Source organism: Panulirus ornatus, chromosome 13 (assembly GCF_036320965.1).
Source record: "Panulirus ornatus isolate Po-2019 chromosome 13, ASM3632096v1, whole genome shotgun sequence".
Lineage (NCBI taxonomy): Eukaryota > Metazoa > Arthropoda > Malacostraca > Decapoda > Palinuridae > Panulirus > Panulirus ornatus.
In genome coordinates, this window is record NC_092236.1 from 59,641,057 (window position 1) to 59,666,312 (window position 25,256).

Genomic DNA, 25,256 nt, shown 5'->3' on the forward strand with positions numbered 1-25,256 from the left:
TAATGATAATAATAATAATAATAATAATAATAATAATAATAATAATAATAATAATAACAATAATAATGATAATAAGAATAATAATGATAATAATAATGATAATGATAATAATAATGATAGTAATAATAATGATAATAATAATAATAATAATAATAATAATAATAATAATAATGATAATTAAAATTATAATTATAATGATAATGGTAATAGTAATAACATTTTATTGAGAGTGAGCAGCGTGCATTTGACAGAATGAACTGTATCGAGGTATTATATGGGGAGCGACGTCCTATCATTGGTCTGAACCAATGATCATGGAGTGGTCTAAGTAAACATTAGAATAGTCTGAAGGGTTTGGAAGTAGATGGCAGGCTCCTGTTCAGGTAGATTATACTTCACAGGTAAAGGGAGAGTGGATGTGTATGAGTCCGTTGTTCATCTGTTCGTGACGCTACCTAGCCAAGGCGGGAGAATCAATGGGGGAGATTATGTAGAAAATGAATTATTGTTATCATCATCACCATTGCTACCACTGTTACTATTCATACTACTTCTGTTATTTCTTATTCTAAAAATAATGATGATAACACCTAAAAGCATGATCATTATCATTGTGCTTATAAGTAATATAGTTAAGTAGACTCTACATGTACTTCTTGAAAAGCTATAGTAATTCTAAAGAACAGTACTTGAAAATTATTACTATTGTATTCATAATCATTATTATGATTATAGTTGTCCTTATTATAAGTGTCATATATAATTATAAATATTATCATTACGATCGTTGCCTGCACAACTAGAAGCTCCATCTTTGTTATTTTTACAGATCTTCTCTATCATTAACACTGTTATCATTAAGATCATTTTTATTATCTATCTAGCTATATCAATTATTTTGACTGACTAATGACAGCAGTGATAGCACCAGTGTCATGTCAAGGTGGGAGGGCGCCATTTTGTGATACTCTCCGTTCTCTTAGTTCGGTTATCAATATAAAGAAAATGGTTTATCTATGAGTAACACTTATAAATTGAACGAAGCATCGCCACGATGCGATTTTGTATATTACAGCAACTGCCGTTCAAAGGGACCCCACATAAATATATCGTCTGTATAAGTTGAGTGGGTTGATTTCAACTTAAGCTAGACTGTTTCGAGAGCAGAACGAGTGGAATTTGAAAAAAAAATTCGTTACGAAATTTGTGCAATTTTGTTTATCGGTGAACAGATAACATAGTGTTAGCTCTTATGGGGGAATTTTTTAACAAATTGTTGATAGAAATCGACATGTGGGCCGGCAGCCACATGTCTGTGATCATATCTTTACAATACTGCTTCTCCCACCATGGAACGGAGACGCGAATCATCTCTCAAGAATTAGTCATGAGATCATAATATCAGCTGCGGACCTTTATAACAATGAACCATGTACACCTACTGGGTGAGGCCCATGTGGCCGCTGACACCTACTGATAAGGCAGATATGACAAAGAAATAAAATCGATAAAAGAGTTGTAGAGTTCTGTTTATGCAATCATTTGAATTACTGTATTAGGCCAAAGTTATTTAGATATGTTAAAGGAAATATTCCTTAATTTAAAGAAAACTTTGGAATAATAGGATGTCCATGGGATATATTGGCACTATCTATGACACACACACACAGACATATATATATATATATATATATATATATATATATATATATATATATATATATATATATATATATATATATATATATATATATATATATATATATACACACACATGCACGTGAAATGTTTTAACTTGTGAAATATGTAGCCTGACCCAAGACTTTCGTTAGTGATTTATCTGTTAACATATTTCAGTATGGAACTTGACTCGTGGGAACTCTGAAATTAACCATTCCGTCATGCATCAATCCGTCATGCATCACTCTGTCATGCATCATTCCGTCACAGTGATAGACTGATATGCAACCTTTGAGGTGGAGTGATCAGCGACCTCCATAGCTGGCCTTTCACAGACGCTGCCGTTACCACAACAGTACTAATGCCTGCCTGATGATTTCGAAATATGTCTATGAATTAACCAATAAATCAATCAATAAGATTAATCATTTACAAATGAATGAAATTCATGCAATATAAATCCTAGCTAGATGAAGATGTATCTGAAAATTACACGTTAATGTCGAGTTCTGCACTATTATCCAACCGTGGCCCACGCATGTTAGAGTGGTGGCCTGGCAAGCGGGGCGTCTGCCTGCCTGGCGGGATGCGCCAGTGTCTCCCTTTGATTGATAGTGGAGGATAAGTAGTTCTCTGACCACAATACAGGTTCGCGAGGTCCATTTTATCTTTTTGAGGTAAGTCATGGTCGTATCTATAGCAGTGCATTAGGAATTTACTGCCTCTACCAAGATGGCTACTCACCACAGGATTTTTTTTTAATGCGATGACGGCGATCTGCTGCTTGCCTACTTTAATTCTTTCCAACCGTATTTCAGTTTTGTACTCGACTTTACGAACATCGAGATAAAACTCTAATTCCAGCACAATTGATACAAAACATAATATCTGAGCCATGAATTTTACGTAATGTAAGTGCATTTAATAAATCCCTGATCAAGCATTGTCTAGAAAAAGAATTCAAAGGAAAATGAAATGGATCTATCAGTCGTATTCTTGTTGACCGACAATGATTCTAAAACTATGGCCAAGGTCAAATTGTTGTATTATCTGTTCTTGAGGAGGATGTGTTTATGTGAAGGTTTGAATGACAAAACATGAGTATCTTGTTAAGTTTATCCTACGGATTTACTTTCTTTGTTTTAACCGAATAAGCTATCATTAGAAATCCTATTCATAAAGCAGGGGTATCTTTAAATGAAACCAGCGAGATATTTAATTCAAAATATTTTGAAGGTAGTGGACAGTTGTCCAAAACACAGCAACGAATATACTAGGATTTTGTGCATTGTCGTGCATAATATAATGCGGGTTATTGTTAGAATTGGTTATAAGAGTTTCATGATAGTATAAGAAGTATACTTTCACCTCTGTTAAATGAGAATTCATTATAACAATTGTACGTTTAAGTGAATACTTGCTCCAAGATATCTAATTCACTCGCCAGACAAGTCTTGTAATATATACATCATATTTGGAAACGTTATCGTGCATTGAAGTTAGGCCTATATTTTTGCGCATCATGTTACTTTCAGTTTTCAGGTAGATGTTGGAACGCTAAAGATAGACTGAGGATATTGCTCCGTGCAGTGTATTGGTACTATTTAGTAATGTGCAAATGACGTGATCTTGGTAAAAAGTACTAATAACGCGATCTTGGCAAACTACGATTAACGCGGTCTTGGCAAAGAGTACTAATAAAACGACCGGTATATTCTTCCGTAGCTTAACAAACGCCTAACGTAGCCTAGGAGAAACTTATATAAGAAAATCCGGTAGCGCTGTTGAATTTCTTAAGAAAGGTAGGTTACGGTATTGTTGATTAGTTCGTTGGGATTTTAAGCGTGTGTTTCGTTCATGGAGAGGTGCCCGAAGATTGACGGAATGTCTGTAGAGCACCAGTGTATAAAGGCAGAAGTACGAAAGTGAATGTTCAAATGCAGTGGTATAGGTTTGTTGAGAGGTGGTGGCTTCAAACTGGGGAAAAACAATGTGACTTCAAGAGTAGTAGAGGATGTGTGGGCTTTGAAGAATGTGTGCGAGAAACAAGACAGAACAGGAAGGACCTTTTTTGTGGTGTTTATGAATCTGTGGAAAGAGTATGATAGGGTTTATAGAGATGTTCTGTGGAAGGTGTAACGAATCTATGGTCGTCTGTCTCCAGGGTCCAGTGCATTAGAGTGGCCATAGAAACGTCGCGCAGGCGGAGGAAGGAACTTGCAAACACTGGCCAGAACTGGACCCAGCTTCAAGTACCAGTTCAACTGGTGGTACAAGGCTGACGTGTGGTGATGATGACACAATAACTGTAGGTGACACCGCAAGTACACCATCAATATCAAGCGTAATGCTACGAGAGGTAAATTATGATTCCATATGTGGACATGTGATGATCTTACTTGGTGTTGGCACAAGGAATATTACACAGTCGTACGTAACTGTACCCAGCATTTATAATCCTCAGGATACCAGCAGATTGCCAGCATACATAATATGTACCTACCTTGGACCTTGCAACCTCAGTACCCCTTTTGTGGGGTTTCCACAGCGCTCAGGAAGTCTGTCACGTCCATCGGCCGGTGGTACGCCATGAAGTACGGGCAGGCTAATTGCAAGGCAGGTGAGGAGTAACTGTTCTTTCTTTTGTAAAGTTGTCGGCATGTTAGTAACTTACTGAAGTTGTTACTGTGGTACAAGTGGTTGTTAGCGGCTATAGTCTTTGCATTTATTGCGAGTAGAAGGAAAAGTATCATAATTGTTTTTTACATTTCATGCATTTAAACACAGCATTATCGTATGTTTTCTACCATGTTATCGGGAGAATGAAAACGATCATTATTTGATTAGGTTTAATAAGTGTTAAGACCCCCACCCCCCCAGTACACCAGTCTTATGATAGTGTAGCGTGTGGATGCATCTCTCATGGTCAGTTGTTTCCAGTCTTCTCACTTGCCTTCGGGTTGCTGACTTTCTTAATGAAAAACAAGAGTCTGTCTGCGTCCAGCTGATCTGACGGTTGATGAACCAAATCAAACCGTTTGGCTGAGTCGATGATAAACGTTCGATCAATTTTCGTGCTGTACCTGACCACCATCACCTGTGAGGTCACATTGGGATATTAGGGTCAACACTTAAGAAGGGGGAAGTACAAAAGGTTACGTTAAGGTCAGGGGTCCCACAGGTGACCTCCTTAGAAGGTCAGGTAACAGTAGGGTCAAATGGTTATGGAAGGTCAGGAAGTCAAAGCGGCTGAAGGTCATGAGCGAGACAGGTCAGCAGGTTGCTTGATTATCAAGTCTTGGTCAAGAAATTCTTAAGTCAGTGGATCACATCACCAGGAAACGACCGTGTGAGGCAACCTCCTGAGGAGGTCAGTATGGGATCACCTGCTGTCTGGCGCGGCTGGAACGCCTTAGGAAGCTTCCATCACCTTACTTGTACACATGATTCAAGACAACCAGACAAGAACCTGAGCCAACGTTATAACCAGACAAGAACTTGAGCCATAGTTATAACCAGACAAGAATCTGAGCCAACGTTATAGCGAGACACGTTTCCGTCAGCGTTATAACGAGACAAACATGATATAACGGTGTGTGACACCGTTATAACGATACAAGCACACTTGGTTAACTACGTGGCCACATGATCTTTCTGACTGTTTATATATACTTTCCTCAGGCTTACGATCAATGTTTAGTATTTTCTTTTTTATAAGAAATGTTTTGGTGTCGCCCAGAGTGTTTGGATACATTGTGCTTTCTCGAGGTAGATTTTCTGAACTGAGTTATGACATGTCAAGCCTTCTTTTATACATGTAAATCAAAAGGTAATAATAAATTTTTATCAACCTTCATTATCCTTGCCTATGACAGACTGGATATAGAACACCACACTTCTCACTATACTGCCACCATCACACCACACTACCATTCACTATACTGCCACCATCACACCACACTACCACTCACTATACTGCCACCATCACACCACACTACCACTCACTATACTGCCATCACAGCACAATACCACTCACTATACTGCCCCATCACACCACAATACCACTCACTATACTGACCCCCTCGCAATACTACACCTCACCATACTATCTCTCACTACAATGAATCCTCACAGTGCTACCCCCTCACCACACTATCCATCACCACGCTACCCCACACCACACTGTCCCGCACCACACTACCCCTCACCACACTATCTCTTACCACACCGCCTCCCGTCCCTCACCAGTGGCGTCCCTGGGCATCACTCACCGAGATAGAGACCCGCTCCAAGGTTTCAAGAATTCTGTACTCCCCTCCTGCCGTGTCCAACACCAGGAAATCCACTGGCCTCCGCCGCCCAACTGCCGCCCAGATCAGGGCGTTGAGGGTGAAGCACTGCACGGGCGTGGTGGTCGACCCCTCCTTGTCCTGTCCCAGGGTCAAACGAGAGCATTTAATGTCGTAGGTTGCCACTCTGGTGGGAGTGAGATACAAGTGGAAGGTTCCTTCTCCTAACCCGAGGGAAAGATTAGAAAGAAATCGATATGAAAAAGAGATGTTCTTGTTGTATAACCAGAGATAGATAGGAAATGAATTCCCTCACTGCAGTAACCACATGCACCTACAAGACTCGCAGACAATCATAAAAAACATTTTACCGATAATCCTTCGTCAGTCAACAATATCCTCTTATTGTCATTTTGTTTACTTTCACTCCAACATCTGACGCGTCGTTTAACCCGTCAGGTGGGTTTTATGTCTGCCTGATGAACGATGTCAGCTTTATACAACAGCTCTTAATTTCTGCTATTGGTGTGTGTGTGTGAGTGTGTGTCCGATGCATAGCCTTATTAGTCTCGTGTGCGCACACAGCCAGATTCACTTAGAGTCCACGATACCTCACATACATACTAACGAACGGATTAGTTAGGAAGGGTGTGTATGTGTGTGTGTGTGTGTGTGTGTGTGTGTGTGTGTGTGTGCGCGCGCGTGTGTGTGTGTGTGTGTGTGTGTGTGTGTGTGCGCGCGCGCGTGTGTGTGTGTGTGTGTGTTCTACATGTGTCAACATGCACAAACTTCCATACGTAACATACACGTAGGAAAACATCTTAAAGTGAGATCCCGTAATACAGAGGAACGAGGAGACCCTAGAGAGACGTTGAGATGAAGAAGGATGAGACGAGAGACAAGAGATCAGGATGACCCGAACGTTAGGACGTTAAGAGTGAGACAAAGAGGGACAGTGATAATGGCGGGGAAGATCTGGAGACAGTGGAGCCACAGACTATATGCAAGCAAGTGAGAGAGAGAGAGAGAGAGAGAGAGAGAGAGAGAGAGAGAGATGGAAAGTGGATGAGAGAAGGAGGAGAGGTCGTACCTGATCGTCGACGTATGCCATCAGAGTGGACCTGGCGAGGGCGATGTCCCGGTAGTGCTGGGTCAGCCTGGCGCTGCCGTTGGGGGACCACAGCTCGTCCTGCGGCGGAAGGCCTGTTACTGCCTACATGTGGGGTGGGTGTGACAGCTCTGGCAGGTGTGTGGCTGGCGTGACAGTTGTGAGAAAAGTTCGAGGTTGGTGTGACAGCCATGAGAAAGGTGTGATGATGATGTTACAGGTGTGAGAGGTGTGAAAGTTGTCTTGACAGGTATAAGGTATCTGGAGGAGATGAGAAGCGGGTATATAGAGCAGGTGTAAGACAGGTGTGGTAGGAGTTACGTGGGGAAGGGGTAACCAAAAAGTACATCTCACTCCAGGTAAACCACGAAGTATATGATGATCTTAACACAAATCTTTCCCTAAGTTCTTAGATATTTCCTCGACCTCCCTCAGTCAGCTGCAGCTCATCGTTGCGTCATGAGGGTTGACAGTGTGATCCTAGAGATGATAATCATACCGTAGGATAATGATCAGTTATCATCTGCCAGCGGTTTATGATACTACCTACAGGGGAAACTATCAAGATCTTCCAAAACTGGTAACTGGACATGGATGTGGTACGTTCTTAGCCTTTCAGTTTAAATTGTCCTTCTCTTAGTTTAGATCCCGTCCAAGGAAAGTGTGGAGGGTGTGGGTTAACCTTACGATACACCGTGAAGGTTCGAACTCACCTTCTTGCTGTAGCCGAAGTCGGAGGCGCAGGCCTTGGCGGCGGCGGCCTTCCTGCGGCGCCGGAGTTGGGCGTAGGCCTGTGACCGGGGTTCGATCAGGAGACCTGACCATCCACGCCGAGCCTCCAGCCACGCTGTGTGCGATTTGAAGACTCCAGGACCTGCACCCACCTCCACGAACACCCCGCCACGCTGGGGAGCGAGACATGGTGTCAGAGGGGAGTGTTTGAGTTGAGGACGGGGGAGGTGTGTGTGTGTGTGTGTGTGTGTGCACGCACACTAACACACACACTACTTTCTATCCGACTGTCTTTCCTTTCTCTTCTCTGGTCTTGTGGCAAAATCTGATCTTACTTGATCTCTCCTTTTTTCTTTTATTTCTTTACCCATCCTGCACCTCTCCCCTGCATGTCTACCTCCATCTTTCCCTCTGCTCTACCATCTGCTCCCAGCCCTCAGCCACACCCAGCACTCAGCTACACCCAGCCCTCAGCCACACCCAGCACTCAGCCACACCCAGCCCTCAACAACACTCAGCATTCAGCCCTCACCTTGTGTTTGAAGATGATGCGGACGGCAGACTCGACGAAGCTCCAGGCGCCCAGGTTGATCCAGGGTGGTTCGTCCAGCTCGGCCTGGGTGATGGGCTGTGCTACTTGCCTCTGGGCCGGCCCCAGCACGTGCTCCCTGATGTGGCTTATCGTTATCTTGTTCTCCGGAAGCACAGGACTCCGCCACGACATGACAGTACACTCTGGTGTAAGGGAGAGGGAGGCTGTCATATGGGCTTTGACTGGGTATATGGTCGACTCCAGAGATTTGGTTAAGAAGTATAATACGTCACTTGGGTCTCCGCTGGCGAGTCCCACCTCAGTTTTAGTGTATGTTGCGTTGACTGGAGTGGGTTGCTGAGTGCCACACTGGATCGAGTGTATACGACGGAATTCGTCCATCATATTTGCTACGTTAAAGCTGTTGTGACTCTGAAGGATCACTGGATTAGGGACGAACACGAACGAGTAATTCATGTGGATGGCTATTTCTTTTTCCCACGTTTGTGGTCAGCCAACACCCGCCATGGACTCTTCATTTCCACCAGGTCACTATACTCGCAACACTAAAACGATCGCAATATTTTTCAGGCTATGAAAAATGTAACAAAAAAAGAATTGAAACATTGTTGATATCAGTTGAAAAAGATAATCCAAAGCAGTTAAGAAACAAAAATGAGTCAAGGAATACTGTAACACCTGACCGTCCACAGACAGTGGTGAAGGAAGAACAGAAATATAGAATGTAGTATAGTCCAAATATTATCTACATAAATCTATTGACGTAGATTAATCACTGTAATACTTGTTAAAGGGACGACCCATGCATGACGTCACCGACCTGACTTGGTGTTGTTATCTATGTTATCGTTGTGTGGTGGCGAGGAGGGGACGAGGAAGAGTTGGTTTGAGGGAGGAAAGAGATAGGACAGTTGTAGAGATGTGTGGTGTAGGGCTACTAATGTGTGAGTGATTTGTTGCTGGTGTACATCTGGTGTCTTGTGAGAATACCTGACTCACAGTAGAGGGACAAGAGCAGGGGCGTGCAGAGGGCCAGGTTCAATAGCGACATAGTCAGCACGCCGCCCACGCCCGCCGCCCATACTACCCTCCACGGCGACCCACGCTTGTAGCTCCCTAAGGACAGCCTCGGCAGCATGACAGACTCTGGTGAAGGAAGGAAACAATAATGTGACTACGGTAGCCGAACGTCTTTTTTTTTCTACAAGATGTAAGTACATATGTAGTCATGTTACATTACACCTGTAGGAGCTGAGCACTGCTTGAGGAAATACGAGGATAAGCGTAACATGCCGGAGAAAATCTTTCCACACTTCATGTATGCAGGTAAATAAGAATTATCCTAGCTCAGTACAGCTGTCAGGTATCGCCAAACGAAAATGATTTGCTTGGAATAGGTGAAACAGGTGTCTCATCAATCGAATCAGGTGCACAGGTAATTCATTGAGACAAAGGTCTCCACTCAGCCAAAACAGGTGTATTTATCTCTTGAAAGACTTGTCTGAATCGTCACTCTAGTCAAGAATCAATGGTAGACTTGAAATAAAGTAACTGTACGTATAATCAAATGAGACATCAGTCGAAACAAATGTTTCCATCATCAATAAAAAAAGTTATATAATCATTCGAGAAAGACGTCTCTAGGTGAATTATCATCCACTTACCTTAACTCTTACACTCTAGCAAAGATCCACGATCTAAGATTGTTAAGATGAACAGCATAGAACACATCGTTCAGGTGAACATTATAGAAGCGCGTAGTTTAGGCGAATAACGTGACCACATTGCTCACTAATCCCTTAGGAATCACTGAAACAACATCAGCAAACTCTACTACTCCCAGTTTACCAATGTTTGTCCTTCGTGGTAAGATAAAATCTTCCTTATACGTTGCAGGAAAATATAGATTTTATTGTCTTCACTTTCCCTCTAGTCCCTTGATGGGTCTCAGTGATCCGAGAAGTAAGAAAACATAAGTAAGAGTAACACTTTGGGATACTTACATTTCTATCCTTTATAGATAAACTTAGGATTCAAATATAATGAATATGAGCTATCCAACATTCAATCATAAGTTTTGCTAGTTACCCATATACGTTTTCTCTAAATACAAATTTTATCCATTTTCTATAATACAGGCCAATTTAAACCGTAGTCACCCAACTATTGAAATTTCTTTTGATATCCTACATACTATATAGCTTGAGATCTGACTTTTACCTACGTAGTGTCCACCATGGAAAATCACGGAAAAGCCTCACACTAGATCCATATTGATAATGTACATCCAACATTTTACTTTGGTTGGTCAGTGGTAGGGATTCTAAACTTGTTCTAAACAACCGTTAATTCAGTCTTGCTACCGTTACTAATATCATTTCTTACTGTTGATATCTCGCTCTGTGACTTAAGTCAACTTTCACGTGACATAATTAGCATGAAATTCATTCTTTTCTCTCGTCTGGATCAAAGTTTTTATGCATTAAGTTTGTTATATCACACACGTGATATTTACCAGTGGAAACAAATCTACTGTTCCAATTGGCTGTGTCGGTACTATGGAACGAGAATGGTAATTGGTCCAGCTGTATGTCAGTAACCAATTAGAGGCGCTCTTGGTAATCTGCATGGTATAGATAATAAACAAGTGCACTGGAGAGGCAGCCTTCTTCATTAGCAAGGATATTTTACGAAATTAAGGAGTGTGTTGAAAAGTATGGAATGACAGTCACGCCATCATGTATTCGAGGTTCAATTCCAGGAAACTACAACATCTTTAGGAGGGAAATATGAAGGTAGGTGATGGTTTTTATTTCACAATTTGTAAGTTTAGCAGCAACAAAAACTTTTCCTTTGTATTTAAAAGCAGATGATATTCTAGCTCAGTGTCTGTGTTATATTAGGGTACCCGTAGAGGCTCTGCCACGGGCCTAAAGGGGTCAGACACTTCCCTTATGACCTCCTGCATCATAATGATAATTGTCATGACTCAGGTCTCAGTGATGTGAGGCTTGGCTTCCCTTTATCTTAGACAACTTTAATGTTTCTTACCTTAGTTGACTGAATCAGTTGTAACTAATTTTTTTCAAAGTTTCGTATGATGAGTCGACATATAGACAGTGAACTTTCACCTCTTATGAAGTGAAGCTTATCAGAATATTGCCTCCGTAATGATTTGTTTCGGTGATCTACATGTGTCTGCTCTTACTGTTGTTTTTGTCATACCAAATGATTAATATGTAACGTAATTAGTTTATTACAAGTTCTACTTCATTTTCTTTAACATGTATATCACAATGGAGTTATTTTGAAGTGACTTTTGATGCTTCAAAATGTATCAGCTTTTTGGGTCAAGTTGTTGTATTTTTGGTTATTCAATATTTTTAGATACCGTAGTATGTAGAACAGATCAAATTATTTTATTCCTTGTTTTGGTTAAATATTTACTGTACACTATTAATACTAGCACAAACGGCAAGGGAGGTGGGGAAGGAGGAGGTTGAGAAGGGGTCATAACAAGCCAGCATCTTGCCACCGTTGAAGGTAGCCTAGCAACCGTCTCATCTGGGAGGCTGAGCGCGTCTTGTTGGCTCAGCGTTGACATACACCCTGGCTTACCTTGCCCTCAACTCCTTTCAGACTTTTGTGATAAAGACACAGCTGTTTCCGTAGGTTGTGCAGGTTAATGTTTTACAGGACACATAGGGAAATGGAATACGTGACTTTCATAAATGATGCCAAACTGATGTATATCAAGCAGTCAAGTTGCGATCCAGAGATGGCTTAGATTCAAAAGCTTGGTTCTTTATTTAAGGGTACTTTATTTCACTGAATTTTCTTGCTTAAGTTTCAATGTGATATCAGATGATTGTAACAGTGAAGCGCTTAACTGAGAGCAAAGTGTGCGGCGGTATGTGGCCTCTGATAGATTCAGGAGGTAATGGCAGAGGTAAGTGTGATGGAAACCTTGACTTTTTCTTTCTGGAAGGACCAACCTATCTCGACTGGTTGTGTGTGTGTGTGTGTGTGTTTGATTACTATTTGTATGTTAGTGGAGAGAGAGAGAGAGAGAGAGAGAGAGAGAGAGAGAGAGAGAGAGAGAGAGAGAGAGTCTATGTTTGTGTGTAAGAATCTGGACGAAAGGGACACAAATTGTTTGGGGGGGGGGTATAGACATGTGATGTTAATGAAGCCTCAGGCGCTGGGGGGAGGAGTTTTTAAGCTGGCAACAAGTGGTCAGTAAGAATAAAAATGAAAAAAAAAAGTATCTCTAAAGAGGGAAGGAAACAAGCGTTGCAGTAGACATGATATGGAGTATGTGGTCAAGCTGGTGATTAATGCTGCTGTCCATAAACTATTGTACAGTTCCATGCGAATTATCCAGCAAGGGGAAAAAGGTCCTTTACAGATGACCATGCGACGTTTTTACATGTAAATGACAGAAAAGACGCAAAAATGTTGGGCGAAATAAGTTGAATTATTATCTTCATTTGTAATCTTCGAAGGAAGAGCTTGGATTTTTAGATATTAGAGAGATTGTTACGACCTGCATTCTGAGGGCAAAACACGCATTTGTAGTTGCAGAATGCGTGACATAAGATCGCTGGTAGGAACAGTGGGTGATTAGTTACAGAGATAGAAGAATGTACTGATGCCTGGAAGTGTTGAGGAGTGATTATGCATAACGGGAGTTGAGCGTACCATTGTTGTCGAGAGTAAAACAGACGTAAGGAATACCTATTGACCTCTGTGGGTATTGCAGAAAAAGTTCAGGAACTACGGGCAGCTTGGCCTGTATAATTATGAGAAGGTAGGAGGTGGATGATATGGTTGGGTTCTTTAGTTAAGCAAGGGTCCACTTGGTCACTGTTTGTATGTGGTTAACGTTGTAGGGAAGGAAGGTTGCGTCCAACATGAGAAATGGCTAGTTACTCTCAAGTATTGAAAAAGACCTGATAGCTACAGTTGATGTAATGGATGGTTGGATTGGGAGGATAGTGACAGATGTAAATGCAGTACAGAAACAGGTGAAGTTTTGCAGAATGAGGTTGGTAGGCTGCACCAGACAGGTTGTGAATGACATTTATTGTGGTTTATAAAAGCATCTCACCTGTTGACAGTTTTTTGGCGCAATTCCGTGTGGTGGTGAAAGTTCCGAGTGCCATTATGCTTTCAAGAAATATTACTCAGAGATAATTCCATGCAATAATTATATTGGTTGTGTGTGTGTGTGTGTGTGTGTGTGTGTGTGTGTGTGGGAGCGGGATGGAGAAGGAAGGCTACTAAGATTAAAGTATTTCACTGATGTTCATTCCTGCCTTGGGGACCAAAATATTTTGGGTAATTCTTGAAAGTGTAGAGAAAGGGGGACCCTTTAATGTAGATCTCTCCCCGTACAGTACAAACTGGTAATGAACAGAAGCAATATATGCACACCAGTAGGAAGAACCAGCTGACAGTAATCCATCGCTGGAACGTTTTCCGAAATCCAGACCCCAGGCTTGGCTGGTGGCGTGCTGGCCTGGACCTGAGGCTGGTCAGTTTACCAAGGCCAGCCTGGTGTATGGTCTGCGGGGAACCCCCTGCCTCGCCAGCCCACGCCAAGTCAAAGGCCAGAACGAGGTCGGGGGCGGGGAGGATGGAGGGGGGGGGGGGGCACCAAGTCTTGCTGGCCGGATGGGGTCAGGTGTTCCGTCATCGGGGAAGAAGAAGGGAAAATTACCATCCTGTGTGGACGTGTTGTGTGCATGTGGTAATGTTACTCTTACCAGTGGGGAGGGAGAGAGCTTTGCACTCGACTTTATTTCCATAGTGCAGATCTGTGGATTAGTCCCTTCAGGTAAAATGGTACGACCTTTGAGTATGATTATAACTATCGTCCTTAAGGGTCGTACCGTCGTGTTCAAGGGTCGTACTATCATACGTCCTCTGCTGTCTTGCTGGAGTCGTGTTTGCGCATGCCATTGCCGACACGGGATCAGCTCCCAGGTCTTCCCCTGTGTTACCAGTGCCTCTTGGATGGCGTCGCTGGTCCCGTTCATGCGCGTCATCATCGTATTTCACGTAGATGTAAAGGTTATTGATGTCCCCATCCCCACAACCCTCCTTCACTCTAGTGTTGGTAGTCTGAATGTTGCGTGTAATTCATAAAACTTGTTCAGTTACCCCATTACGTCTCTTCTCTGTTATGTTTATGGCATTAACTTTTGTTTGCCTATATAACTTAAAATTCAAATGATTTTGCCCTGTACAACAAATTTATCCAAATTTGTGCACATTTAGAGTCCAGGCCTTCTGTTGCAGCCTCAAACGTTTACTCGTCTGGACGCAATCCGTTTTCTTTAGATATTTTTGGACGATTTCATTTCTCTTCAGTTCTTGCCATGGTACAGTTGGGTGTCTCTCATGCTGGACGAGCCTCCGTATGCTTCATGACTTGCCAGCGTGTGGGCCTTTGTTTACAACCGCACAATTATCTTGTGATTTGAACTTAACCTTTAGGGGCGTCCCTTCCCTTTCTTCTGGTACTTCTCACTTCTCCTTGATCTATATGTCTTCAAGGACATTTTCTTCGTGTCTACTTCTTCCAGAGTTTCCTGGATGCTTTTTTGTTGTGGTAGAATTCTGTCCCTCTATGACTGACTGTAATCTTCGTCCAAACCATATGTTATGGCTACCTTGTTTCCTGGTTAGGTTTGACTGTCTTGATGATATCTGGCCCAGCCTTGTTACTATGTGGCCCAGTCTTGTTGTTATTTGGCCCAGTCTTGTTACTGTCTGGCCCAGCCTTGTTACTGTCTGGCCCAGCCTTGTTACTGTCTGGCCCAGCCTTGTTACAGTCTGGCCCAGCCTTGTTATTATGTGGCCCAGCTGTTACTATTTGGCCCAGCATTGTTACTGTCTGGCCCAGCCTTGTTACTATCTGGCCCAGCCTTGTTACTGTCTGGCCCAGCCTTGTTACAGTCTGGCCCAGCCTTGTTACAGACTGGCCCAGCCTTCTTACTATGTGGCCCAGCCTTGTTACTCTCTGGCCCAGCCTTCTTACTATGTGGACCAGCCTTCTTACTATGTGGCCCAGCCTTGTTACTATGTGGCCCAGCCTTGTTACTAGGTGGTCCAGCCTCGTTACTTACTTCTAAAGCTTCAGCGGCCTCCTTCTTCTTTTTCTTCTTCTTCTTCATCATCATCATCATCTCCCCCCCCCCCAGGAAAGAACTTGTCGACGAATTCTACAAAAAAGATTCAGCGAGGTGATGACAATCGTGCATAGTGAGAGTATGGTGTGTGATGATTATCGTTAACACGTGAAGACGGCGGGAAAGATGTTTTGGTTGGTGGATGTAACTTGACGACCTTGTAACCCTGGCAGTTGATAGGCTTAAAAACCAAGCAGCTATCACATGTATGGAGCAGTGTTCAGTGTCATGTGTACTGTAATAAATGAAGCGTTCGAGATGAGAACTAGTCCAGCCATGAGGGGTTATAGGCTGCAGTATGGACTTCAGTGGCACGAATAACTATCAACAATAGAGGAAAGCGAGGTTCCGGTTCACTGTGAAAAATGCCCCACGAGTTGGTTCACAAGGCAAGATCGCCGGCCTTCGTATGTAAAGGGTTGTTCAGAACAACAGATAACAGTTTCGAACTTGCATGAATGCAGTTTATCGTTGGTGGAGGGTGGGGTAAGGGGCTTAAATGTCAGTGTGAGGTCACCGGGAAACACCATGCCATCACTGGCGACCTGCCAGGTAGGGTCAGGCACAAAAATGTTGTTCCATGTATCACACACGACCACGAGTGGCGACAGTGAGGAATGGTTTGGTTCCCCGCGTGTCTAGGGTGGAGGCGCTGATGTGAATTCAGGAACGTTCAGCCACTGGTGTGACATTGGTGAAGGTGAAGGAGTTGGTTCCCTTCAGTTGGTTTAAGAGGCAACACACTTGATGGTGATGTTTTACCTGGACTTTTGAGGCTGTGAGTGGGAGGAGGACTGGATGATCATATCCAGGTCTGAAAATGTCTACCAAGAATCTCCACAGCCGTGAGACAGGACTTGTCAGCCTTGGAGAGTGTGTTGGAGAGGTTGTCAGCCCTCCAGTAAGGGCAGGGGGTTGTTGCTGCTCCTGTATTTTTGGGGTAGACTCATGACGTTGATGACGTGACATTATCTCGGGCTGATTTGTTCATTTGCTTTCAAGGAAAAGGATTTTGCAAGCATCCTCACTTGGTTATATCCTCCTGTGGTGGTTCCTTGTAGTCTCGGGACTCCCTTTATGGTAGTTAGGTGAGCATGAGGAACGGAAAGAAAACTTAGACACGTTCATTGTGAAGACGCTTTCATAATGAAGTGCAATGTGTTCTCTGATTACCAGGATGAGGATACCTGGTACACACAGATCTTGTGAAAACTATAACGTGAACTTTTGACTTCAATATAAAATCAGACAATTATTCAGTGAGATGTATCGTTGGGTAAAGCGACAGTATATTACGCAGTAGCCAACAATTTTCACCAACCTAACTCTCTCACCTTTTTTTGTGTGTGTCTTTAAGCACATTATATGTCCAGGAAGTTAACAATGGGTCTTGTTTCTCTATATCCACCGTGTGATCTATCCAGAAAATATTCTTAACAATATTTATACACGTGTTTGAAGTAAACGTGAGTGAGGCAGAACGGCCGTGGTACCTGATAAGGCTGGAAGGAGGGTGAAGAGTTGGCAGCTGTTGAAGAAAACTTTTAGCAAGACAAATTGGCCTTTGAAATTTGCGAGAGAAAAATGGTGTAAGAATGATACAAGCCTCGCTGGTGGGGTCCTCGGGCAGAGGCGTTTCTGTGTATCCACTGACAAAGGACGCCGCACAAGGGGACGAGAAGCTCTTGCCAAAGATACCTTCTGAAAAAACAACCCTAGTGTAAGTCCTCCCCGACGTTGTTAGAGCAACTACAACTAGAACGATGATCAATTCTTGAGAAACACGAACCAAATGTCAGAGTTACATAAGAGACGAGACGACCTATTGTCTGCTGAAGATCATAGGCTGCCGGGTGATCGATCATGCATTTGGAGATAGGTTGAAAAAAATGTCTATCATTGTCTTGCGTTTACAGAAAAAGGGTAATATCCTTAATGGTTGAGGAAACTGAGAATAGCTACCAAGAATAGAATTCCCAAGGAGATGAATCAGGTTGCCAACGTTTCCCCGGCAAATGTTATAAGATTACATTGTGAACAGGAACGTATCAGACGTGTTCCATGTCAAGCTAGGCTCGGGGAGGTCAGGATACTAGATGCCAGAAGCCAGGCTGCTGAGTGGTGGACGAGGAAAGCTGCTGGGTTGTAGCGCAGCAGATGCTGACTTCCTGCCTCGCCTGGTTATGATTCTGTTAAGTCAGTTATCGAACCTTTGTTTCATTTACGAAATCGTTAATTCAGGTTTGGTAGTGAGCCGTTACTGCCGTTACTGAACCGTTGTTTGTTACATAGAGACAGTTTGTTACGCCACGATGGAGGTCGTTACTGGGGCGGGTCTTGTGTCTGACCTTCAACACTATGAACATTCCTTTATCAATATAATTAGACGACGGGTTCCTTTATCACTTAACCCCTCCCTCCCCCCATCGTAAGCACGACGGTACGATTCATGAGCACGACGGTACGATTCTTGAGCACGAAGGTACGATTCTTGAGCACGACGGTACGATTCTTGAGCACGACGGTACGACCGTTACGTGCGACGATGTGACCTTTGGGTATGATGGCCCGGCCTTCAACCTGAGGCTCAAGGGTCATGTCGGAGGTTGCACCATCATGTTCTGACCTCGTGCTTAAGGGTCGTCCCGTCGTAATCAAGGGTTGTACTGTCGTGCTCAAGGATCCTCCCGTCTTGCTCAAACTGTTCAAGAAAATTGTGGACAACGGGAACATATATATATATATATATATATATATATATATATATATATATATATATTTTTTTTTTTTTTTTTTTTTTTTTTTTTCTACACCACAGCCGACGGGAATATTTCAAGGCTTATCCTTCAGGTAGACCTGGGAGCTGCTTCAGTGGACACACAGACACACTGACGGACGGACAGATCACATCCCCGCCACCTCCATGGGGGGAGGGAGGGAGTAGTGCATCGTAGAGACACTGGCTGGCTGGCCAGGGAGGAGGAGGCCTCAGTCGTACGAACGGAAGTTATGTTTTGGTTGTTTGTATTATGAGCCACCAGGACAGAAGTTGTGACACAGTTGTGCAACACGTACACCTGTTGTGAGAGTCTGTCTCCGCCTCACAGTTGTTTTAGGCTAACGAGCCTTCACTCGGCCGTGCAGCTGTCCTCTCACAACTGGATCCGTTATTTCGAACAAGAGGCATTAATTCTTTTTTTTTTCAGTGCATGGAACATTTTTTTTTCTTCGTTTATGTCTGTTCGTTCTTACAGAAGGCCTTTATTTCTGACACATAAGGATTCTTGGAGATTTGAAGCAGTCATTGCGGATGTGAAGCTCGTGTAAGATTTTTTTTGTTGCTGTCAACTTTGATGTGTTGTTTCCCACACAAACTTCCTGGTTCAGGTTGTGAGGTGTGGTATGGTCCATGATTTGGAAATTATGGCAGTACATCAAGTATGGCGTTGTCATTTCGGATGATTTTATCAAATTTTAGATCTGCAACTTCCAAACAAGTGGTTTTATTTTAGACCCAGAATTGTTACTTCACACATAAATTCCTTATTTCGAGATTAGCGTAGTTTGTAGACGTGGTTTACTTATTTAGGAAGCTTTATCTTCAAATATGGAGGCGTTTTTGCAGGCAGACGTCCTTTCGTTCGGATATGGGTCTTTTGTCTCATATAGTGAACGGATAATTCGGACTCTGGTATGTCAGTTTCTTGCTTACGATGAAGCATAGCAACGTGACGTCATGCTGGTCCATGTAGTGGGTAATAATTAACCAGGTGTTGCCGGCCAGTTCTTCCTTATGGGTGAGGCTCACGGCCTCTGGCAACCTTCTGTCACCATGCCAACGAAACTGGTTCGATCTTAAAGGCGCCAAGTTCAAGATACTGACGGTAGGTGGACCCAGGACGCGACCAGGAGGAAAGTGCTACGTAGTTGGGAGTGTGTCAGGTCCCACAGCGACACGGCAGCCATGAGTTCAAGGATCGATTGGTTGTTTGCGTTGAGGTAGTTGCGGGACACAGTTACAAACGGCTGAAGGTGGTTTGGAAGTGTAATAAAGAATCATTCGTGGAACTCATCGTAACCAGTGATGCATCCAGTATAACCTAGCCTAGACGTAACTAACCTAACATAGCATGTACACACGCAGCTTACCCTAGCTTGAACACATCCACCCTAACCTAGCCTGAACACTTTCTGCTTAACATTGCATGGAGGCGCCGGCCTAACATAGCATGAAGGCGCCGGCCTAACATAGCATGAAGGCGCCGACCTAACATAGCATGAAGGCGCCGGCCTAACATAGCATGGAGACGACCTAGCCTAACCTAACAACCATTTTAGATTATCTAGAACAATAACTAGACCAGACTTGACTAGACTGTTCTTCCTTTACCCAGGCCTCTGCAGACAACGGACGCTGGTCAGGTCACCAGGGCGGGTCGAGCGTGGATGTGGGTCGCCCTCTATCCGCACCTATAACGAAAGCCTCAAGGCGCATGCCCGGAGCGTCACGCTGATTGGTTGGTCACCGTCATTCAGTAAGTAGTTTTTTTCTTCCCCATACGTGAAGCAAGTGAGTCAGTCGCTGTGTAAAGACTTACCACAAGCCTTGAGCTCCTCACCGTCACACATGACATTTTCTTTACACTGACGTAAGCTGTGACGTCACTCACCCCGGAAGAGTGCCAGAGGTGGGGAGGGAACAGGAGGGGGTGTCCTGTACGGTGGGGGTGGTGGTCGCCCCATCTGAGTTAGTTACTTGCTGTTAGCTGTCCCTGGTCATTGGCGGTACAGCTAAGTTAATCTAGGAAGGAGCTTTTAGCTGTACCTGTTATTACAGCTAAGTTAACCCAGGACGGGACTGTGAGCTGTACCTGGTCATTGGTGGTACAGGATCAACTCAATTTCGCGACAGATTTCCTCTCGGTGTTGCTCAGTAAGCCACGGCTCTTACCCTAAGTTTGTACGTAATTATTGTGTTAAGAATCTGTGTATTGTCCACACGGCCCTCGCTTGGACGCCAGGCTGGCCATGTTGTCAGCAGTCGAGGTGGCGCTGAGGCAAGACACCCCCTGGTGGGCGGGTCAGCCACACTACCCCAGAGAGAGAGAGAGAGAGAGAGAGAGAGAGAGAGAGAGAGAGAGAGAGAGAGAGGCTGTGGAGTGAATGCCAGTAGCACACGTGTATGTGAGACAAAGATAAGACAGAAACTTGGGCCAAGAAGAGGAACTTCAGAGCCACCGTGTTGCTGGCTCCCAGCGGTGGCCACCTTCGTTAACCTTTTCAACACCCGGACTGTAGCGCCTCCCTGGTTGGTGGTTGACTGCCACCAACCTACTGCCTAGAGGGAGACGCAGAGCAACAAGAAGGAGGCGGACACGTTGCGATGGAGGAAGGTCCGTAGCTGTTTGCAAGGTGTGGACCAAGATGTATGGGTGGGGTTGAAAACAAGGAGGTGTGGTGAGGAGGGAGGGAGGTGGTGTGTGTGGAGGAACAGGTGGAGGGAAGGGGTGGTGTGTGTGGAGGATCAGGTGGAGGGAGGGATGGTGTGTGTGGAGGACCAGGTGGAGGGGGGGTGGTGTGTGTGGAGGATCAGTTGGAGGGACAGGGTGGTGTGTGTGGAGGATCAGGTGGAGGGAGGGATGGTGTGTGTGGAGGACCAGGTGGAGGGGGGGTGGTGTGTGTGGAGGATCAGTTGGAGGGACGGGGTGGTGTGTGTGGAGGATCAGGTGGAGGGAGGGGTGGTGTGTGTGGAGGATCAGGTGGAGGGAGGGATGGTGTGTGTGGAGGACCAGGTGGAGGGAGGGATGGTGTGTGTGGAGGATCAGGTGGAGGGAGGGATGGTGTGTGTGGAGGACCAGGTGGAGGGAGGGATGGTGTGTGTGGAGGGTCAGGTGGAGGGGAGGGGAGCATTTGGGGAGGTAAGGTCAGAGGCAGAGGTTAAGGCTGGGGAAAGGTCAAGACAAACTGGGTGGCATTGCGTCAGTCAACCAGAGGCTGGCAATAACAGATGATTTTACCTAATGGTTCAGCTGGAGGGGAGTGTGACCGGTGATTCCCTGCTGGCTGTGGTGTGGTGTGGTGTGATGGGCTGGCTGTGGTGTGGTGTGGTGTGATGGGCTGGCTGTGGTGTGGTGTGGTGTGATGGGCTGGCTGTGGTGTGGTGTGGTGTGATGGGCTGGCTGTGGTGTGGTGTGGTGTGATGGGCTGGCTGTGGTGTGGTGTGGTGTGATGGGCTGGCTGTGGTGTGGTGTGGTGTGATGGGCTGGCTGTGGTGTGGTGTGGTGTGATGGGCTGGCTGTGGTGTGGTGTGGTGTGATGGGCTGGCTGTGGTGTGGTGTGGTGTGATGGGCTGGCTGTGGTGTGGTGTGGTGTGATGGGCTGGCTGTGGTGTGGTGTGGTGTGATGGGCTGGTTGTGGTTTGGTTTGGTGGGCTGGCTGTGGTGTGATGGGCTGGCTGACTGTGATGTGCTGCTGGTCGTGTTGTGGTCTTGGTCAGGAGTTTGAGAGTAGAGTCTGTTGTGTTGTTAAGGGTCTGAGGATAATGGTTTTGATAGGTTTTCAAAAAAAGGTCATTGTGTGTGTGTGTGTGTGTGTGTGTGTGTGTGTGTGCAATTACATCATGGTGATTGGGTCATGAAGACTTTCCTAGACAGGCTGGGTCATTGTGTGTCCGCTGCTGGATGGTGAGGTAAGTCCAGAGCCACCACCAAACACCATCGTAATGGTTCTCCTCCTCTATAGATTCATGAGGTCACAGGACAATTCATGAGGTCACCGGTCACTTCATGAGGTCACCAAACAATTCATGAGGTCACCAGACAATTCATGAGGTCATCAGACAACTTGTGGGAACCTCACACTTTACTCAATGATGGGATAATTTTTTTCTCTGTAAGAAGAGTATCGACTTATGCCAGAGAGAGAGAGAGAGAGAGAGAGAGAGAGAGAGAGAGAGAGAGAGAGAGAGAGAGAGAGAGAGAGTGGTGGTGGGGGGGGGGTGTAATGTTAAGGACTGGGCTATTCAGAGAACCATGTTTTCCATTGTGGTTTGAAGATTGTGCAGTTGTGGATCGTTAGACGTAAGATGACTTGTTGTTGATGTTCTCCGCTTACTGGAGGCAAGTCTGGAATGATTATGCAAATGAGGAAAATAGCAGGAGTCTGTTTTGTTTATGCTTAATTGCTCTTCCCGCCATAGTTGGGTAGCGTCAGGAACGAAGGAACAAAGGCATCATTTACACGCTTGTTCCCTGCAGCCGTCACGTGTAATGTGAGGAAAAGTTTCCACCTTGCGAAATGTGTGAGTGATTGTTGCACCGGCGCAACTGTATTGTGCGATATGGATGTGAGTGGCAAGGAAGAGAAAGAGTTGTGGTTGGCCAACTGTAACGGTTACAACTGTCATATTTGATCAGGTGCTTCATGGAGGCAGTCGTGTGGTAGAACAACAGGTACCACCTGTTGTTGCTTGGTGCAGTTTCAGAGGATATCACGTTAACATTTAAGTTATTAAGTCCAGTCTCGCGGTAGTTACCAATATGGACATGTCTGTTCCACTCAGAAATATCAGAATATTATTCTCGCTATTTGCGAGGAGATCAGAGAAAAGTTCTCAGAGTACTAGATAGTACGGACAGTATATATATATATATATATATATATATATATATATATATATATATATATATATATATATATATATATCATATTACATAGAGATGGTGCGGTCAGATGTAGGGTTATGAAATTAAAAGGAAGGAGTTGTAATAGCAACTTAGACATATTGTTATCAGCTATGGAGTTGTAGAACATTGTAACAATTACCTCCAGATCTTCTCAGTTAGAAAAGCATCAATACTTTCAAACGAAAGTTTAACAAATACAACAGCGATATCAGTTATCAGTGATGTCAGTTATCAGTGATATTAGTTATCAGTAAACTGGCCCGAATTTCAAGAAAAAAAAATTAGAAATTCTTTTTTTTCCCATATCAGATGAGTCTGCTACTGGATGAGGTCCACTGTGGGTAGAGTAGGGAAGCTTTTCCACTCACACTTTCTTAAAGAATTTCCTTAGCAGTATACTCTCTACATACATACGTGGTGTACCTTCTCAGCTTTTACCTAACGGTTGTTGGGCCAGAGGGAGTGGTGGGTGGGGAGGTGCCATCCTCTGTACTATGTTCCTGTCTCTGCCACAAACATGACCATGACCTCAGGTCATATCTGCTGTTCTCCAGCAGATAATCTTGACGTGGACTAGCAGATCTCTTGCTGTGTGTCCTTCCCGTGTGGAGGATCATGTGTTCCCTGAGGCAGGATCATGCTTTCTGGCCGGAGTTTTCATGCTTTGTGTTTCATGTGTTGCTGTAGGTGCCGTTCATGTTGTATGCCGGCTGAGTACCTGTGTGTTATCAACTGTGGTTAGTAATTATCTATACACATACATCCTGTCTGTTGCCCGCCGCTTCCCAACACCGTCGTGAGGGACAATATATTGTTTTTCTCATTCATGAGGTCCTTCATTGTGTTCTATTCCAGTTTTAAGACAAGAACTTTCTCACCTTGTAGAACACAATACCCTGAACTGTTGGTTTCCTCTTTTCGGCCTTAAGAATATAATACCCTGATGTGTTGCTACGTCACTGTTGACCTTAATGATACCTTGAGTTATTATGACGTTGCTGTCAACCATAATTACTGCAGACTGATGTTGTATTTAGAATATACCGTAGGTGACGCTCGTCATGCTCAATTCTCGTGGGATTTTGATTCTTGTATTTTCATGTGTTCACCTTCCCTGTTACATTCACACGCTGCCAAAATGCTTCCAGTAAAGGTGAGAGAATTCAAGTTATTTAGTTTTTTGAATGTTGATTACATTAGATATTGGAAATATATGAGTCGATGTTATAGACTAATTTACCCGACCCACTCGCACTGAGGGACTGGAGTTACGATGCATGGTAGGTATACAGATACAATATATATATATTTATATATATATATATATATATATATATATATATATATATATATATATATATATAAAGAAACTCTTGGAGTTAGTTGCATTTCCTTTTTCTCATTTTTTTATTCTTTCTGTTGTTGTTTGTCTTTGTTTCCTGTTATGTGAAAAGTGTGTAGTAATCCATATAGTAGTACACTCGTGTGCCAGTCTTGGCCAGCCTTGACGGGAGGATGGACGCCTAGGTTAGTTGTGGGCTGGCTGCCGCCCCCTGGATTCGAACCCAAGCGGTCCAGTACTGATTCGTCATGGTCATTAGCGCTAACTACTACACCACGGAGCGCCGTGCTTGTGCCCTTGTGGCCGCTGGTTCTACCATTACCTGGTCGTCAGACCTCTGGTCCACACAAACAGAACACCAGTTAACAAAGATTAAGCGACGCTTGATTACATGTCTTGTAACACGCCTCTCCACTTACTTTTTACAACAACGACCAGAAATTCAGCACAGAAAGTTATAAATCCTTTTTTTCCTCACGGTGTAAATGGATTAATAAGAAATAGTCGACACGAAAACGAGGTTAAATAACCCCACATTCTACCAAGTGTTTCATATTAGTGTCTTGTGGATGAGGCAATGATGGTCGCATCTGTGTTGTACCCTCAGGTTGCAATATGAATTGTGGAAATACTTGTGATTGTGGTAATTTGTCGTGGTTACAAGACCGTTC

At 44.0% G+C, this 25,256-nt stretch overlaps 2 protein-coding genes across 4 annotated transcripts in view; one reads left to right on the plus strand and one right to left on the minus strand.

Annotated features, from left to right (window-relative positions):
• Positions 1–3,848: 3,848 nt before the first annotated feature.
• On the minus strand, positions 3,849–10,202 carry LOC139752646 (uncharacterized). Of its 3 annotated transcripts, XM_071668394.1 has the most exons (7): positions 10,027–10,202; positions 9,353–9,508; positions 8,342–8,544; positions 7,791–7,982; positions 7,060–7,158; positions 5,952–6,110; positions 3,849–4,777 (listed from the first exon to the last, which is right to left on the minus strand). In XM_071668394.1, exons 2-7 carry the CDS (start codon positions 9,498–9,500, stop codon positions 4,607–4,609), a joined length of 972 nt encoding a protein of 323 aa, XP_071524495.1. In that variant the 5' UTR covers positions 9,501–9,508; positions 10,027–10,202; the 3' UTR covers positions 3,849–4,606. The 3 variants fall into 3 exon arrangements, with proteins under 3 accessions (XP_071524495.1, XP_071524497.1, XP_071524496.1); XM_071668396.1 differs by lacking the exon at positions 5,952–6,110; XM_071668395.1 differs by lacking the exon at positions 10,027–10,202 and having other exon boundaries at positions 9,362–9,496.
• Positions 10,203–10,988: 786 nt separating this feature from the next.
• LOC139752948 (uncharacterized) overlaps positions 10,989–25,256 on the plus strand; it is a 75,257-nt gene continuing 60,989 nt past the window's right edge. The window contains exons 1-2 of the mRNA XM_071669056.1: positions 10,989–11,157; positions 19,953–20,093. The gene's annotated coding sequence lies outside the window, so the exon portion shown is untranslated. The remainder of the gene's footprint in view (positions 11,158–19,952; positions 20,094–25,256) is intronic.